The sequence below is a fragment of the Sorghum bicolor genome, chromosome 4, assembly GCF_000003195.3.
Source record: "Sorghum bicolor cultivar BTx623 chromosome 4, Sorghum_bicolor_NCBIv3, whole genome shotgun sequence".
Lineage (NCBI taxonomy): Eukaryota > Viridiplantae > Streptophyta > Magnoliopsida > Poales > Poaceae > Sorghum > Sorghum bicolor.
This window is the reverse complement of record NC_012873.2, coordinates 61,627,376-61,645,279: the sequence shown is the minus strand read 5'-3', so window position 1 is coordinate 61,645,279 and position 17,904 is coordinate 61,627,376. Positions and strand designations below refer to the sequence as shown.

General features: G+C 49.7%; 4 protein-coding genes across 11 annotated transcripts; 1 reads left to right on the top strand and 3 right to left on the bottom strand.

Moving 5' to 3' along the window:
• LOC110434565 (TOM1-like protein 2) lies at positions 302-3,705 on the top strand. 4 transcript variants are annotated; one of them, XM_021458832.1, is made up of 6 exons: positions 302-466; positions 630-728; positions 823-888; positions 967-1,490; positions 2,136-2,381; positions 2,988-3,705. In XM_021458832.1, the coding sequence occupies exons 4-6, from the start codon at positions 972-974 to the stop codon at positions 3,399-3,401; spliced, it is 1,179 nt and encodes a 392-aa protein (XP_021314507.1). In that variant the 5' UTR covers positions 302-466; positions 630-728; positions 823-888; positions 967-971; the 3' UTR covers positions 3,402-3,705. The 4 variants fall into 4 exon arrangements, with proteins under 4 accessions (XP_021314507.1, XP_021314509.1, XP_021314508.1 ...); XM_021458835.1 differs by having other exon boundaries at positions 367-466; positions 823-860; XM_021458833.1 differs by lacking the exon at positions 823-888 and having other exon boundaries at positions 304-466.
• Positions 3,937-8,217, bottom strand: LOC8073882 (probable 4-coumarate--CoA ligase 2). Its single transcript, XM_002452659.2, has 6 exons — positions 6,996-8,217; positions 4,997-5,195; positions 4,737-4,882; positions 4,556-4,623; positions 4,354-4,456; positions 3,937-4,258 (listed from the first exon to the last, which is right to left on the bottom strand). Exons 1-6 carry the CDS (start codon positions 8,058-8,060, stop codon positions 4,139-4,141), a joined length of 1,701 nt encoding a protein of 566 aa, XP_002452704.1. The 5' UTR covers positions 8,061-8,217; the 3' UTR covers positions 3,937-4,138.
• Positions 10,107-16,009, bottom strand: LOC8073881 (pentatricopeptide repeat-containing protein At1g31920). Of its 5 annotated transcripts, none has more exons than XM_021458828.1 (5): positions 15,262-16,009; positions 14,599-14,675; positions 13,910-14,202; positions 11,723-13,320; positions 10,107-11,629 (listed from the first exon to the last, which is right to left on the bottom strand). In XM_021458828.1, the coding sequence occupies exons 4-5, from the start codon at positions 12,224-12,226 to the stop codon at positions 10,265-10,267; spliced, it is 1,869 nt and encodes a 622-aa protein (XP_021314503.1). In that variant the 5' UTR covers positions 12,227-13,320; positions 13,910-14,202; positions 14,599-14,675; positions 15,262-16,009; the 3' UTR covers positions 10,107-10,264. The 5 variants fall into 5 exon arrangements, with proteins under 5 accessions (XP_021314503.1, XP_021314504.1, XP_021314505.1 ...); XM_021458829.1 differs by having other exon boundaries at positions 11,723-13,284; XM_021458830.1 differs by lacking the exon at positions 13,910-14,202.
• LOC8073178 (protein ROOT PRIMORDIUM DEFECTIVE 1) lies at positions 13,079-17,181 on the bottom strand. The gene is made up of 4 exons (XM_002452657.2): positions 16,016-17,181; positions 15,833-15,878; positions 13,192-13,284; positions 13,079-13,093 (listed from the first exon to the last, which is right to left on the bottom strand). Exons 1-4 carry the CDS (start codon positions 17,179-17,181, stop codon positions 13,079-13,081), a joined length of 1,320 nt encoding a protein of 439 aa, XP_002452702.2.

The following is a 17,904-nucleotide window of genomic DNA, read 5'->3' as shown; positions in this document are numbered from 1 at the left end:
TCTGTGCTGCCAAAGTCGGAGCCTGCGGTGAACGGCTAAATATTGTATCAACCGTTGAAAGAGCAGTATTTGGCGAAGCATTCAGCCTGAATTCATAAGTTCATTGCCTATGAAATTATTTATAGGTATCTCATCTCCGCTTGAGCAAGTTCAACATGGAATTTGAGTTTCCTATTCATTTTTTATGATTAAAAATTACACACAAATCATAAAGAGAAAAAGTAACTGCCCGATCGGGGAAAATAGCGTATTATTATATCGAAGATAGATTGAAAAGGACAGGGAGGAACGGGGTTTATGGTTGGTCTAGAAGCAATAACCAAAGTGGCAGAAAAGAGACCGCAACTGCAAGGCACCGAAGGAGAACTCACCAGGAAGCAACGACGCCGACGACGCGGAAAGAGGAATCCACGGGTCAGAGAAGCCGCTCTTGTTGGATATTCTGTTCGTCAGTTCCGTCGCGGAGGTACGCCTACGCCCCTCGACCCCTGCTCCTAATCCGCTTCTCTTGCTTCCCTCCCCAAAATTCCGTGTTCAGTATCCTGATCTTCCCCTGCCGTTTTCCCCCAATTTCCCTCTCATAACCCGTTTCATCTCCTGCTGTTTCTTCCGCCGCCGCTGGACGGCAGGGCTTCTCCTTCCACCGGCGTCGACCTCTACTGGTGCTGGACTGCCGTGGGGTGGAGATCGGCTTGGATCAACTCTTATTTTAGGTTCTGTTGTTGGTGGTGAGTAAACCCTAGCCTGCTTGGTCGGGATCTTATAGGAGTTCGTTTGACTTTGCGGATTTGCTAATCGAAATCATATAAACGGTCTAAGTAGGTTTTTCGTCCTTACCGCGCAACATTAGTCTACCCGAGGTGCAGCAATTTAGCTTCCAGAATTCGGGTTTGTGCAAAGTTTGCAGAATTCGGGGGTTTTCAACGCAGCACGCCCATTTTCTCGACTAATTCGGAGTTTCTGCAGCGAAAATGAGTGATAACCTGATGGACAAGGTTAGCGCCTTTGGCGAGCGCCTGAAGATCACCGGGACGGAGGTCAGCAAAAAGATGACGGCTGGAATGAGCTCCATGAGTTTCAAGATGAAGGAGTTGTTCCAGGGGCAGACCCCGGCTGACAAGATTGTTGAGGACGCCACCTCGGAGAATCTGGACGGGCCTGACTGGAACTCAAACCTGGAGATTTGCGACTTGATCAACACGGAGAAGGTTAACAGTGTGGAGCTTATACGTGGGATCAAGAAGAGGATCATGCTGAAGGATGCGAGGGTCCAGTACCTCTCCTTGGTCCTGCTTGAGACTATTGTGAAGAACTGTGAGAAAGCCTTCTCAGAGGTTGCGGCCGAGCGTGTTCTTGATGAGATGGTCAGGTTGATTGATGACCCTCAGACTGTGGTGAATAACAGGAACAAGACCCTTATGCTGATTGAAGCATGGGGGGAGTCTGGCGATGAACTCCGCTATCTACCAGTCTATGAGGAAACATACAAGGTTTGCAAACACGGGCCTTAATTCTGTTTACCATTGCTTCAACCAAAACAATTGCACAACTTGTGTCTTGTTCCAGTTAACTCATACTACCATACTGCAGTGGTTTATTTTCTTCTACTAGTTCATGCCAAAAGATAAAAGTGGAATAGTTTTTGTTGTTCCATGATGCAATCATAGGGAAAAAGTCTGATTTAGTAGCGACATGCTTAAGTAAGGCTGCTTTAGTGCAATCACTGAGCTATTTATGTTTCACATAGTTTTATGCTTTTGTACTTAATAGTTTACTTACATTTTTATGGTTATATTCCTGTGCAACCAACCGCGCTCACCAAGTACTTATAATGAGCGCCTTAGGCAGCACTTGTATCATTCCTATAGTTCTGGATTTATTATCCATAATAATTTACTGGTTGTTTTGAAACATGATATTTTATGGAAATACATTATGTCTTGTTGATTATTTTAGACATCCACACGATATCAAATCAATGTCTTGGCACATTACTTTCTTCTGATCAATGGAAGTGCTTGTAATATCATATCTTATTGTAAAATATAATGGGGTAGTGCTGCAGAAGATCAATATGATTTATCCTTGCACAGAATGTTTTTGCACTTTGTAACCAAGGTCATTTCCATGTATAGAGCTTGAAATCAAGAGGAGTGCGGTTTCCTGGACGTGACAATGAGAGCTTGGCTCCCATATTTACTCCACCACGGTCAGTTGCTGAAGCTGATGTTGACTCAAGCTTGCCCCAGCAAGCATTCGAAGACATCCATGTTCATACATATACTGCTGAAGAAACAAAAGAAGCATTTGATGTAGCTCGTAACAGCATAGAACTTCTTTCAACTGTTCTTTCGTCTTCCCCTGAACAGGATGCTTTGCAGGTACTGTGTCCCAATTTCATTTGACTTTTCTCTTACTCTGTTTATCAAGTTCTCAACCATCCTGATGTGATTATCTATTTTCACACGTGAGATTTCCTTTATGGATCTTTTGCAGTAAAAGATACTGCTTGTTGTGTCATGTTGCTGATGAAACATACTTAGGGCATGTTGCTTATTGTGCTGCATTTATGGTGATAAAGTGGTAGACTACCAAATTGCATGTAGTGGAAACATTTTGCTGTTCATGTTGATTGATAACTTAATATAGTGCATGTTCTATACAGTTGTTTAGGAATCAGAATGGTTGAAAAAGTACTCCATGTTTTGTTGAGCATAGTTGGCTAACTGCTTTCCCTGTTAACAACCACATCCACTGCGTCCTGAAGTTATATCTACTGCAACTTTTTGTTGGATTAGGGTATATATTTCAATTATTTACACCTATTCTGTTGTTTGCATCCTGAAGTAGGATGATTTTGCACAGTTCTTTATAAAACCAACTGTTTTCTCGCTAAATGAAAACTTTAATAGGCATATTGTTTGTTAGACTAGCACAAATCAAACTATCTAAAGATTCTTGTTTGACTACTTTTGTTATCACCACAGGATGACTTGACAGCCACTCTTGTGCAACAATGCTACCAATCTCAGCACACTATCCAGAGGATTATTGAGACCGTTGGAGACAACGAAGCTGTGCTCTTTGAGGCCTTGAGCGTGAACGATGAGATCCAGAAAGTGTTATCGAAGTACGAGGAGATGAAGCAGCCCAGGGCCTCAGAGCATGCAGAACAGAGACCAGTTGTCATACCGATTGCCACAGAACATGAAGATTCGACTGCTATCGGCAATGAAGACGCCCTTGTCAGAAAACCAGCTGCCGCGAGAGCAAGGTCAGGTGGAGATGATGATATCCTTGATGATCTCGACGAGATGATATTTGGCAAGAAGGGAGGTAGCAGCTCCCAGGATGGGCCGAAAAAGCCAGATCCGAAGAAGGATGACCTGATCAGCTTTTAAGTACCTTTCCATAATTGCAGCCAGTGCTTGCTATTTTCTGGTGCTGTACCCACTCGGTAGATTGAAGATTCGATAGGATTTGAATCGATTGTTTATTCGCACATACGATTCATACCTGCCCCTTTCGGTTTGTTCAGTTAAGTCGCTGCACTTTCTCAATCTTGTTTCATGAATGAGTCCCAGTGACCATGAATGTATTGGATGGTGGATTATGCCTTGACGGGGGGAAAATGTCCAGTGTTACTGAATCTCTGTTCTTCACTACAGTAAACCATTGTTTAAGCTCATCGTATGCTTTGGCTAATCAAGCAGGTCTCTTATATCACTGTTCTCCTAAATCTACACGGTGGCACATCGTTTCTGTTTAATTGGTTGTTTTGGCCGTTTAAACGGCTATTTTGCCCATTTAAACATCTGTTTTGCCTAAATAATGGGCTAAATGGTAGGTGGCCGACGGTTTACCATTTAGCGTTTAGAATAACCCACACTTAGCGCTGCGAAGCGTGAGATATTGTGAGGTCTAAATCAGCCATTCTTGTTGAAATAAAATCATCACATAAATAAATGGGTGGTCCTCAACTGAGGAAGCGTTCGCATACAATGCATGTTGATACATCTTACAATGTCGGCGCCTCATGTTTCACGGTCGTACACACACACACTGAATTGGAACTAAATGACACTACCAAATGAATTGCACGTAACAAGGCACGGGGTCTGACTGAGTCTCATGCTCCTCAAGTGGATGCGGCTGCCGCGAGCTTGGCGCGTAGCTCTCTCCTCAGAATCTTCCCGGACGCCGACTTGGGGATGGAGGGGGTGAAGTACACCTTGTGTAGCCTCTTGTAGAACACCACCTGAAAATCGGCGCGGCGCACACAAGAAACTGTCAGAAAAAGAGCCGGGCTAGCGTTCAAAAACCATTAGCAACCAAAGCGGCGTGGCTGAGTACCTGCTTGGAGATGAACTCCTTGATGGCATCCTCCGCGATGTCGGAGTCGGCGGCGCGGACCACGAAGGCGACAGGGACCTCGCCGGCGGCGTCATCCTTTTGCCTGCCACGCCCATACATACACACACACACACACACTCTCAGAACGAGCAATTTTCTTGCGGCGTTTAGTGGTTTCGAAGCAGCAGCTGATTGGTCTTACGGGACGACGGCTGCGTCGGCGATGGATGGGTGGGCGATGAGCAGAGCCTCGAGCTCGGCCGGCGGCACCTGCACGGGCGTGACAGCTACAGTTATCAGAAAACTGGAGGCAAAAGGCTGAAAGAGTTAGATACAGTAGATAGGCTTTTCAGGCCAGCGCTGTGCCTGTGTGTTACTGTTACCTGGAAGCCCTTGAACTTGATGAGCTCCTTGACGCGGTCGACGATGAAGACCTCGTCGTCGTCGTCGACGTAGCCGATGTCGCCGGTGTGGAGCCAGCCGTCGACGTCGATCGTCCTGGCGGTGGCCTCCGGGTCGTTCAGGTACCCTGCGCCACGCCACACCACACCACACGGACGACGCCGCCCGTCCGTCCATCAGTGACCGGTCACTTTGCACAGTCAGGACACGTCGTGCGCGGTTAATTAATTAATTACAGTACCTTTCATGATCTGCGGGCCCCGGATGCAGATCTCGCCGGGGAGGTTGCGGCCGAGGGAGAGGCCCGTGTCGGGGTCCACCACCTTGAGCTCGGCATTGCGCACCACCGTGCCGCACGACCCCGGCTTGGCGGGCGTCGGCTCCTTGGCGAACGCCGGGCACATGGACAGCACGGGCCCGGCCTCCGTCATCCCGTACCCCTGCAGCCACCGGGACGGCGCGTTAGACGACCAGCAATCGGGTGACCGTGACGCGGCGCGCGTCCGGTTCGTCCGAAATCACGGTGGAACGAGACGGGGCGGTTTGGAGGAGGCGTGCACTGCACTGCACTGCACTGCACTGGGATCGCGGCCTGGCGCCGCGTCGGGCCGAGTGCCGCCACAGCGCAGAGGCCGCCGGACCGCCGGCCGGAGGCCACCCGCCCGAGCTGGGTTGGTAGGTGGAACGAGAGGCTCACGCAGTCAGGCTCAGGCGTGGTGACGGGCTGACGGTTTCCGGGGACCCAGGGCTGGCAACGCGTTGCGATCAGACACCATCATCCACCGTCGCGACTCGCGACTCGCGACTCGGACGTCCAGGGCAGGCGTCGGCACTTTGCCGTTATATAACTCACAGAAAAGCCACATGTTCCTGGCAGAGTGGCAGGCATGGTCGTTAACCATGTACAGTGCAGTACACATCACATCGCTCGGGGTTAATCCTTGCCATGACTCGGGTCTATAGTTGGTGAAATTTTTTAATTTGGTTATTGTAGTATTTTTTTTATTTGTGTTTGATAATTATTGTTTAATTATATATTAACTAGAATTAAAAATTTTGCATCACAAATTACAGATAAACTATGCAATTAGTTATTTTTTTATTTATATTTAATGCTTTATGAATGTGCTGCAACATTCGATGTGACAAAGATTTTTTTAAAAATTATAGAAACTAACTAAGGCCACAGTAGAAAGTGAGCGATTGTCACGGCTTGCACCGTGGCACTACTTGTGTCGTGTTGGACGCTGCATAGTACGCACAGGTGGGCAATTGCTATTGTTCGTTTGGGCTCATAAGTCATGGCTGAAAATATTATTAGCTAATTTGTTGTAAGAGAAAAATTCTGTTGATTAGATGTCAGATTCGGCTGGTAAGCTCAAGCGAAGAGGATGTAGCTCACACAATCACAGTTGAAAGGGAAACTTCATCACGTGATTTAGAAGAAAAGGCACGTCCCTTGTTTTTAGCCATTTTTACTTTTTTGGCTCGGGGGGACCTTTGGTTACCCTTTTGTCGAGGCTGCCGGTGTTTATTTGCTTGTTCTCTATTTCTCTTGATGAAATATGCATGTTTGCGAAAAAAAGAAGAAGAAAGAGCTATTGTTCCTCTTGGATGATTATTTGAGCTTAAGAGATTGCTACTATTTGAAAGTGCTCTAGACAATAATATATATTTCTCTGTTCCTTTTTAACTATTGTTCTTTTTTTTCCTCGAATAGGCAAAATTTTTATGTATCGTTGTATTGAGAACGAAAAAAAATACAACGAATACAACGATGCACTAGAGGAAAGGGTTTTAACTATTGTTCTCACTTACCAAAAAGTGAAAACATACTCAACTTTGATCAAAATATACAAAAAAATATTAATATTTGTAGTATATAACTAATATCATTAGATAGATAATTGAATCTATTTTCATAATAAACTTTTTTGGGATACAAATATTGATGATAATTTTTATAAACTTAGTCAAACTTTTTAAAAAATGATCAGCATGAATACTATAGCTACAGGACAGAGGTAGCGGAGTATGCCTGTACGGTTATACCACTATAGACTGAACAATGGAATGTTTGTTTGGATCAAGCTTGGGCCTTGTTTAGTTCCCAAAATATTTTATAAAATTTTATAAAATAATACCTCAAACTTTTTTCTTTTCGAAACAATTGAGAATGTCTACTTGGCAAGGCAGTAGCGGTGAAACAGGGAACGGAACAGTAGACAGTAGACGCTGACCTGTCCGAAGACGGCCTGTGGCACGCGGGCGCGGAGCGCGTCGACGAGCTCCTTGCCAAGCGGCGCGGCGCCGGAGAGCACGATCCGGATGGAACTGAGGTCGTACTTCTCCAGCGCGGGGTTCTTGGCCAAGGCGAGCACCAGCGGCGGCACGACGGCGGCCACCGTGACGCGCCACCGCTGGATGCCCTCCAGCATCGCGCCCATCTCGAACTTGGGCATCAGCATCACCGCCGCGCCGGCACGCAGCGCGCACAGCAGCACGGAGTTGAGCGAGAAGATGTGGAACAGCGGCAGCACGCAGAGCGCGACGTCGCCCTCCCGCATGTACAGGTTCGGGTTCGCGCCGTCCACCTGCTGCGCCACGTTGGACACCTGCCCGCCGTGGGTGAGCACCACGCCCTTGGGCAGCCCCGTGGTGCCCGACGAGAACGGCAGCGCCACGGGGTCGTCGGGGGAGATGGACACCTCCGGGAGCGCGGCGTCGTCGGCGGGCGTGACCAGCTCCCAGAAGGCCAGGCAGCCTTCCGGGGTGTCGGCCACGTCGTCGATGGTGAGGACGGTGAGGGCATTGTCCTTGTCCTCGCCGCCGATCCTCGGGAAGGCCTCGTGCCGGAGCTTGTCGACGTAGGCGGACTGGGTGACGATGAGCTTGGCGCCGGAGGCCCTGAACTGCTTGTGGATCTCCAGCGGCGTGCAGAACGGGTTGGCGGCGGTGGTGACGGCGCCGAGGAACGACGCGCCGAGGAAGGTGAGCACGAACTCGACGGAGTTCTGGAGCAGGATCATGACGCGGTCGCCGTGGCCGACGCCGAGCCCGTGCAGCGACGCCGCGGCCTTGCGGCACAGGAGCCGGGTCTCGGCGTACGTGTAGGTCCTCCCCGTGGCCGCCGCGATGAGGCACGGCGCGTCCGCGACCTCCGCCGCCCTCGCGAAGCAGTACTCGTGGAGGGGCAGGTGGCTGGCGATGTCGATGTCCGGCAGCTTCGACCGGAACACAGTCTCCTCCGGCGCCGCGGGCGCCGCCACCTGCGGCTGCGCCTCCGGTGCAGCCACCGTGATCATTTCCTCTGCCAAATTGCGTACCAGCGCACGGACTTTAGCTAGCTAGCTTACACGGCAGCGGTGCTGTTGCGACTGAGAAGACACGGAGGCGGAAATAAATACAGCAACAGGCAGCAGGGACCGGAGGTAGGCGGGGGAGCTCGCGCGCGCGCGATGGAGTGGGTAGGTATGGTTAGAGGTCAGGGAGATGCATGTGGAAGCGGTGCGTACACGCCCGACAGCCACCCTGCGGCACATTTTCCAGCCAAAAATGGGATGTTTTTTCTCTCTTCATTCAAATTTTGTGCAATGCTTGGTCATCAACAGCGTTTACTTCTTAGTTTTTCGCAGGGTTCGGCGCCTGTGTGTCCACGTATGAGGTATGACTTGCCAAGTTGCCATTGTCTCGCTCTCGCCAGCGGGCAGCGCAGCGCCCAGAACGAGTGGAGTGCCCCATCGCCCATCTTTGTTGCGGTTCGCTCGTACCTAACACTTATTTCCCTCTGCCAATTTTGGCCGTAGCAAAAAATCATCTTGTACTAGCAGCAGCCTGCGGGCAAGCTCACAGCTTTAGCGTGCTCGTCACATAGGAGTACTGGCTACGCATTGCTTCAGCTACAGGACGATCTCGTGCTCGATCTCTGGGGCGGAGATCAGTCATGGACGAGTACTGGCAGGTGGCACTGCGTGCACACATGACCAGCAAACGTCGTATGAGTTTATCAGACAAATCTGTTAATTATTCAATATTATTTTTTTCTCACAATAAATCAGTCAATGTACTTTGTGCCATGAGCCAAACGGGCCGTGCCCAAGTTGAGCAGCATACTGAACAAAAGTTCAAAAAAAGAAAAAGATGAACGCCATACTGCAATACGACTTGGGATTGGGAACGGGCACGATCGCCAGCCAATCGACTCGTGGCGTACGTCGGCGCTAGGTACAGGAGTTGGAGAAACGAGTGGCCACGGCACGATCGATGCGGCGGCTGCTGTTGCCTGTTGTCAGCCGCCATGCGGATCATGTCAGTTAGTAGCTCTGGAATTCATCCTCCTTCACATTCCTGGAGTTATGATCGTATCGTGTCAAGCGGGATGTTGATGCATGATGCGCATTCATACGAGGCATTGTCCATTCCAACCAGACGTATAGCTGAGCTTCGATCTCGATCTGATCTGCAACTTCTGCAGCCGTCAGCTCAGCTTAGTTCAGTCGCTGAGCGATGATGGTCTGCTACGTAGAGTAGTACTACGAGGACTGAAGCTGTTTCAGCTCAATGTTTCCGGCTTAAAAAGATAAAATGTTTATGGCTGGATTACTGAACGAAGTTGCTAGCTCAATATATATATGTCGAAAATAGCTCAATATATATACTGGATGGAAAAAACCGATAAGACATTGTTTGGATGTTCACGTATGCTCATCCATTTTAGTCCATGTGTGTTGGGTTAGATTCCTAACACATATGGATTAAAGTGGATACACAGAATATTATCATTTTCAGGCACTAAACACTGCTTAAAAGTGCAAGGTATAGTTGGGCTGTTTAGAACTAGTGTCGTAGGCAAACGTAATCGACCTGTCCCCCCCCGGTATATAATGTAATGCAGCTATTTGAGGTGTCCTCTTCGCCAACAAAGGCTTGAAAATGCTGGTCCTTAGCAGCAGGTTTTTTGTGGTTCCGGTTTTTGGTTGGCCAACAGAAATTCGCAGTTTGAAATGAGACGAATCATCAGCAGAGAAACTAGCTACATCCATTAGCATTTTACCTGCTGGACCTCATGGCGCTGCTAATTGCTAGCTATCCCTCTTCACTGCCCCTATATTCCAAGTGCCTGATTTTTTAATTATTGTTTTGACAACATATAATTTTATCATTGTTTGTCTATAGAAAAATAAATAAATTGTCTCTTTTGAGTTATAATTTTAGTTGTACTAGTTGGTTATCCAATTAAAATTGTTGCCTAAAAATTTAGGCACCCAAAATATACTCCTGGCAACTTCTATCTCTTCGGTCTTAATTCTTAACCCAAATGGCATCAAACATAGCAACCTCAGCTTTTGAAGTGACAGAAAGTGTTCAAACGTTTTTTTTTTTATCGAAGACGTGCACCGTGTATTCCATTCACAGCAAAGGAATCATACATACACTGAATTGCAGGGACAAAGAAAGAAATCGCTGTTGATATTTACACCATCGATCACAGTTCACACCAACGAAACCGTTACCAGTAGTCTCTGCAAGTACAGGCGCCGCGCCTGAACCGGTGGAGCCGGTTCCGGTCCCTGATGACGATCTCCCGCCCGAAGATCTCCGAGATCAGCGCGCTGTACGCGTGGCATTCCTTGCTCATCCGGAGGTTGGTCACGACCCTCACCGGCGCCCCCTCCGGCGTGCTGAGCAGACCGAACGCCATGGCCAGCTTCTGGCTGTGCGCGGCGACCACGTGCCGCTTCTCCTCTTCGCCCACGTCCAGCGCCACCTCCGACGTGTCAGGTCTGTAGCCATCGAACCGCAGCTGCCACTCCATCTGGTGGAGCATCTCGTAGATGTCGCGCGTCCGCGGGTGCGACATGTCCTGCGACACGAACCGGTGCAGCTCGCCGCGTACCTCCACGGCGCTGAACCCGGGGGACTGCGCGAGGCCCCAGTCCACCGCCTCTGTCCGGAACGCGGCGGCAGCGGCCCAATTCTTGGCCCTGGCGTGCATGTCCGCGACGATGACGTAGTCACCGGCGTTGGCGGCGCCGAGGCTTCTCAGCTCCTCAAGGGCGCTCTCGGCGAGATCCAGGTCGCCGTGGATCCGGCACGCGTTCAGCAGGCTTCGCCAGGCCGTGTCCGTCGGCCCCGTGGGCATGCTCCCGATGAGCGCGCGCGCGTCGTCCAGCCTTCCGGCGCGGGCCATCAGGTCCACCATGCAGCCGTAGTGCTGCGCGTTGGGCGCGAACTTGTGCTCCAGCCGCATGCGGTCGAAGCACCGCAGCCCGTCCTCGAGCAGCCCGGCGCGGCTGCAGGCGTTCAGCACGCCGACGTACGCCGCCGCGTCGGGCGCGTGGCCCTCCCGGACCATCGCGTCGAACACCTGCAGCGCCTTCCGCCCGTCGCCGTGCAGCGCCAAGCCGGATAGCATGGCGCTGTACGCCCACGCGTTCTTGTCGTCCATCGCGTCGAACACCGCCGCGGCCTTCTCGATGCTGCCGCACTTGGCGTACATGTCGACCAGGGACGTCTGCATGATGGTGTTCAGCCTCGCGGTGTTCCTCAGCAGCGCGCAGTGGATGCTCCGCCCGACGTCGAAGGCACCCAGGTGCGCGCACGCCGAGATCGCGCTGACCATGGAGCTCTCGTCGGGCCTCCACCCATCGAGCACCATCGCGCCGAACGACTCGAGGCATTCGCCCCACAGCCCGGCCTTCGTGTACGCCGCGAGGAGTGCGCTCCAGGAAGCCGTCGTCCGCTCCTCGTCCTCCACCCGGTCAAACGCCAGACGAGCCATCGCCGGCTCGCCGCACTTGCCATAGAAGCTGATCAGGCTGTTCTGCACGTGCTCGTCGTGCTGGAGCCCGAGCTTCTCGATGTGCGCCTGCAACTGTCAATTGGAAACAAAGAAATGTCAAATCCCAACGCGTCAATGATTGCAGAAGAGCACACTGCTTGGTTGAGTGCGAGCTGAAGCTGTCACCTGCCTCCCTTGTTGCAAGGACGCGAGCTGCGCGCACGCCTTGAGTACGAACGGGAACGTGTAGCTGTCAGGCCCGACGCCCGCCTCCAGCATGTCAACGTACAGGCGCAGCGCGGCCGCCGGTTCACGGTCGCCGCGGCCGCCACCGACGTGGCCGCGCATCAGGGTGTTGTAATCGAAGGCCTCCGGCTCGACGAGCGACTCGAAGATGGACGCCGCGAGCTCCATGCCGCCCGGCCAGCCCGAGAGCGCGCACGCCGCGAGCAGCGGCCGCGCGTGCCGCGGGCAGCGATCGACGCCCAGCTTGATATGCCGCGCGTGCGCTTTCCTGACCTCGTCCAAGCTCCGCACCGAGACGGCCGCCGCCGCCGCCGCCGCCGTGCCACATGGCTGCGCCTGGTCCCACGGCCTCTTCTCCAACGCCTGCGCCGGCGCCGGCGCGGCGGTTCTTGGCGTGGCGACCTGGTGCGTCTGCGCCTGGGACAGAACTAGACCTCCCACCATGCTAGCACCATCGGCGAGTGGTGGAAGACAGGCAGTGTGACGAAACTACCATTGCCGAACCGTGGCCGGTGGCCACATGGAGCTCTTGTGTTCACAAGATCCGGTTACCGCGGCGAGTAAAAATCGCGTGTCTCTCTCGCCACCGTGGTCGCCTTGCTCGACCTCACTGTGTGCAGACTGCAGAGGTTGCAGTTGCAGTCTTGCAGATATGGACACCGCGCTATTGGGCCCCACGTGGAAGCGATTTGTGGCTGGGGAGCAGCGCTGGGATTTTCTTGAGCTGTTGAATGTCATCCAGGAGTTGGAGCGGGCAAATGGCAGCTGGGCGGAGGCGATGCCGCGACAAACCAATTAGGCTCAGGATAAGGTCCAAGTCCAACGGGGCAGCCACCAAACAGTCCGACTGGTTATTGACAACATAGGCCCACCTACCAGTCTCTAAACACGTTAACTGTTGCGGCAATGTAAAAAGCTTCTTGTTTGCTTTTTCGCTGACATGTGACAACATAGGCCCACATTACTGAGGAACTTAGAAAATTGTATATGGAACGACCGGGTGGCACAGAATTTTCACAGAAAAAAAAAATACATTACCATAAGAAAGGCCCTAGGTAGTGAGGAGCTCATCGGCCTGTACAAATCTCCCCATCATCTGTAACCCTATTTTTAAGGTGGAATTATATGAATTGTCCGACATCCTCAAATGCTGCTTCATCATCGTCACCAAACATAGCTACCATTTTCATCGCTAACTTCGAAGCCATCTCCCTCCTTTGGCAACCAGGCATGAGCAGGTTGGGACGCATGTTCCCAGTCTCCAACATCAGCTTTGCCATGTCATCTAGACTACCTTCACCGGTTCTGTGGCTGAGTTACATTGGTTTCAGGTTTCTTTACCAGTTTCCGTCGGTGTTGAAGAGGGTTGCTGCTGGCCTTCAGAACTTGATGCGTGTGATCCTACATACCATCAGCCTCATCTGATCTTTCAAAGCTTCTGATCTACATGTCTCAATAAAGAATCCCCACTGGCCATAAGATCCATGGGACAGGCTCTCATACTAAAAAAAACCATAGTTGGATTCATCATTTGTAGACTGTTAAAATGAAAATGAATAATAGGGGATAAATAATACATGATTTTAAATTGAATAATGGAAGTAGCATGCTGTAGAGATTGCACGACATGTTTTCTTTAAAAGAGAGTCAGCAAATTGTAATAGCTGAATTACTTTTATAGGGACCTTAGCATGCCATGCTATAGTTTTTCAGTAGCACAGAACAAGCAAGGCTACCTACACTCCAGTGCCAATTTAGTCCTTTATGACATAATAACCTACCATCCTTTTCAACCAAGGATGGAGCAGTAATTCTGCTTCCAGAATTCAGAATCATCCCAAGCCACATATGTGCAGAAAGAACACCAAAGAGCCACTATATGTCTTGGCTATCACCATCCACATATAGAAACACACATGACTCCTATAGGATACAGGCCTTTTTTCATTGAAGTCCATAAACACATAAGGTTTCATTGGTACAAAATAATTCATTCATACTTAATTCAGAGCTCATGATAATGGATTGATCACTGGAAAAAAAAATGCTCGGTGACAAAGATGTACTACAAATTTGAAGGGGGGGGGGGCTAACATTTAAAAGTTTGCAGCCAAAGAGACAGCTTACACTTTCAAAGGCAGCACACACCTCAGTATCTTCTATGTACTGCTCAATGCGCCAATGTGAGGTAGTCTGATCTCTATGCATAGCTTTTCCTCAGATAACAAGCCACGGCCCTCATCCCCTCACTTTCATTTTTTATCCAAAAATCCAAATATTCAGGGTGTGGATCAGAATTTTACTCCCAGGCCTTTTCAAATGTCTCCTATATATATATATATATTCTACACTCGCACCATGGCCAAGTATAAAATATGTTTGAGTACCAACATTGGCAGCCCATCATTCGAGTACTCCATCTGTCCATTTTTAAATGTCATTCTCACATATGGAGGAGTCTAAGATACTTAACTTTGACCAAATATATACAATAGATTACTAATATTTATGGTGCATGATAAGTATCATTAGATTAATCATTAAATATATTTATAATACATTTATTTTGAGATACAAATGTTACTGCACTTAAAAAGGGACGGAGGGAGTAAGCAAGGAGGATTCCTGCATAATTATTTGAGACAATTATCCTGATTTAGTATTGAGGATTTAAAGATTGGACCCAGAAAATTATAAGTTAGATGGAAAATGAAATAAAGGCTGCAGAGAACACAGGTTCAGTTTGGACGTCACTCTTATCGAAGACCATAATGAGGGCAGCCAACTGGTCAAGATGAGAGAGAGAACCAACTAACCAGGAGAAAACTCTTCGCCAAGATTTGTTGTCCAGATGGAAAATTTAGCTGGGTAGTACTTTATTTCAATTGTTCACCTGCATAGCAATCAGTAGCAAAATAAATTATATCAAGTATCAGAAGTCTTGACTGAAAGCCATGCTTTCTACTTTTTTAAGTATTTTGATATGACTCACAAACAAAAAAGGTAACTTGACATGACCCTAACAAAGCACATAGGATGACAATTCATGTGCGCAAGAAACTTCAGATCCAAGCAAGTTCATGGTGAAATGAAAATTAAATAAATAACAAGCAAGGCCACCAATAAAAAATAGTAAATTTTATGATATCGGATAAGATCTTATTTTAGCAAAGCATAACTCAAGTATCTACTCCACAGGTCACAGCCCAAGGAATTCATCAATTACCGAGCTAATGGGTGAAACTAGAAGTGCTAATTTATCAGGTAGGGTACTTTTTTCTCTATCTACTACAAAATCAACACCCTATTTGATTTGCCCTTTCAAAATACTGGTGGACCACGGGATCTTCTCCTCCTCCCTAACAACACAAACACATCAGATTCGGGTCCTAAATAGTTTCGCTAATCTACCCAGTCGATGTTTCGCAGTCAAACCGAGAGATAGAAGTATAGAAGAAAGGAGGATAGCGAGATCTCACGGGAGAGGATGGTTTGCTTGATGATGCCTAGGGCAATGACAAGGAGGACACCGAGCACCTCCAAGGATCCCTCCATCTCCATGGCCTCACGCCCAACCACCGTGGCCTAACACCAGATCAGAAACTCTCCCATTTTGTTTCCCCTACTGCTGAGTGGGAAGACCGATGTGACACATGAGCAATAAGAGAACCAGGTACCCCTGCAGACCTTATACCCCTGGACAAGACATACCCCCTCCGCTCAGCCCTACCATCAAAATTCGCATGCGCACAGAGAATGTTTTCCACCTTTTTTTTCTCTCTGCTCAGGCCAATGTCACACTTGTCAACACAGCAACAGATGGCCGTGATAGTAGCAACATCCCATGCCAACAGCACAACCACATCCCTTCCGCAATATATTCTGCTGCCTCAGAAACAATACTAATCTTATTGCATTGGTCCAAAATGTTTAAATTGTTGCAATCGGTAGACAGATCAAAGCATGTGGTGCCTGTGGGGATCCTCTCTTCAGTCATATTCTAGTTAGCAATTAACAAATTTCATTCCCTGCGACAAGACAACAACACACACTGGTAGCATTTTCAGTTGCAGATAGTTTGCCAACCTTATTGCATCTGGGAGACCACAACCACAGGCAAACGTTTTCATACATCACATAATGGCAAAATGCTCAAACCCCGATCAGCAAGCTATGCACTGATGATGTTCACCTTGCTCTGAATATCAACACAGCAAAACTTAGGGAAATTACCGATTGCCATCACCGAACAACACCTTATAAAACCGCCTCCTCTCCTCCCTTTTCTCTGCACTATCCAAGCGCGCCACTTCCTCATCCTCCACCTCTTTCTCTTTCTTTACCTCAACCTCCCCTCTCCTCCTCTTCTTCTCAAAATTCATCGCTCGCCGCCTTTGGTTATACTCATGCAGCCCCTCCTGCATGAGCTCCCCGAGCCGATCCTTGGCCACCACCACCGGATCCTTCTCTCTCAGCTCTGACCCCTCGTAGCCCTCACGGAGCACCACTGTATGTATCTTGTACCGATTCGACACATAGAAGAGGCAGGGGTGCCGGAGCAGCATCCTCACTGTGTCCTCCGGTAGCCCAAACTCCCTCCTAAAATGCTCCAGCTTCAAAATTGACATCTTTCTCCACAGGGTGAGAGAGAGGAGCTCGTGCACCACGGCCACCGATCGTTTGTCGGCTTCGGCGTCCGTGCCCGGTAAGGCCCACTCCTCCGAGTAGGGCGAGATGTAAGGCGTGGAGGCGTTGAAGTCCTCCATCTTGGCGTGCGACTTGACCCATGAGGCCGGTAGCGAGCAGGTGAACCGTGGGGTCGAGTCGCTCGCGGCCGCGGCGGCCTCGACGGCGGAGACGGCGAGCGAGGGCGCCCATCTGAGGAGCTCTAGCTCAGCGGCGTTGCGGCGGTGCGGGTAGGGGTTGGTGAGGCGGAAGAGATCGGTGTTGGCGGGGAGGAGGCGGAGGAGGTAGTCGTCAGGGAGGCCGAGAGGGCCCCGCAGCGCGGCGAGTTTGGAAACCTGTAGGCGGCGGCCGCGGGCGAGCATGAGCACGCGCGCGAGGCGGTCCGCCATGGCCGGCTCGGAGGCCGCGACGGCAGCCTCCTCCGCGCAGACGAGCGCCGCCATCCGCTTGGTGAAGCCGAAGTGTGGCTCCTGCTCACCGCCACCGGCGTCCGCGGAGAAGACCTCGAAGCAGGAAGGGTACTTGCCGAGCCAGTTGGCGGCGCGGCCCATGAGATCGAGCGTCTTGAAGCGGGATTGGAGGAAGCGCACGGGCGCCGTGCGGGACGGGAAGCGGAGGAGGAGGCGCTTGATTTGATTGTTGACGACCCAGCGGCGGTTACGCCGGAGCGCCGCCTCTAGTGCGGGGTCCTTCGGGGACGACCACCGCGGCATGCTCGGCGACGAGGCACGGCGGCGGACGCGGCCGGGAGCCCGGGATGGCGCGTCGAAACGCAGCCGAAGGGTTAGCGCGAGCGGGCTCGTGGGCTTCAGCCGTTGCCTGCGAATGGGCTTGCCTTAACGTTTGGGTGACTTTCTCTGGGTAGTTATCCTAGTTGGGCCTTTTGGGCCTTGTTTAGTTCCGAAAAATTTTGGAAAATGGACACTGTAGTATTTTCGTTTGTATTTGACAAATATTGTTCAATCATGGACTAACTAGACTCAAAAGATTCGTCTTGTCAATTTCGACCAAACTGTGCAATTAGTTTTTATTTTCGTTTATATTTAATACTTCATGCATGCGTCTAAAGATTCGATGTGACGGGGAATGTGAAAAATTTTGCAACATTTTCTGGGAAGTAAACAAGGCCTTGGTCTGACCATCGGATCATTCCTCTCATCATCAGTGAAGAGCTGTTTCGAGAGAGGAAAAAGTTTTTGGATTTTAACGCTATAGCATTTTCATTTATATTTAAAAATTATTATTTAACTATAGAAAATTGAGTTTAAAGAATTTATCTCGTAAATTATAGATAAATTGTTCAATTAGTTTTTGTTTTTATCTATATTTAATTTTCCATACATGTGCCACAAGATTTAATATGACGGAGAATTTTAAAAATATTTTTTAAATTTTAAGGTGAACTAAACAAGGACCTAGTCTAAAAAAACTAAAAA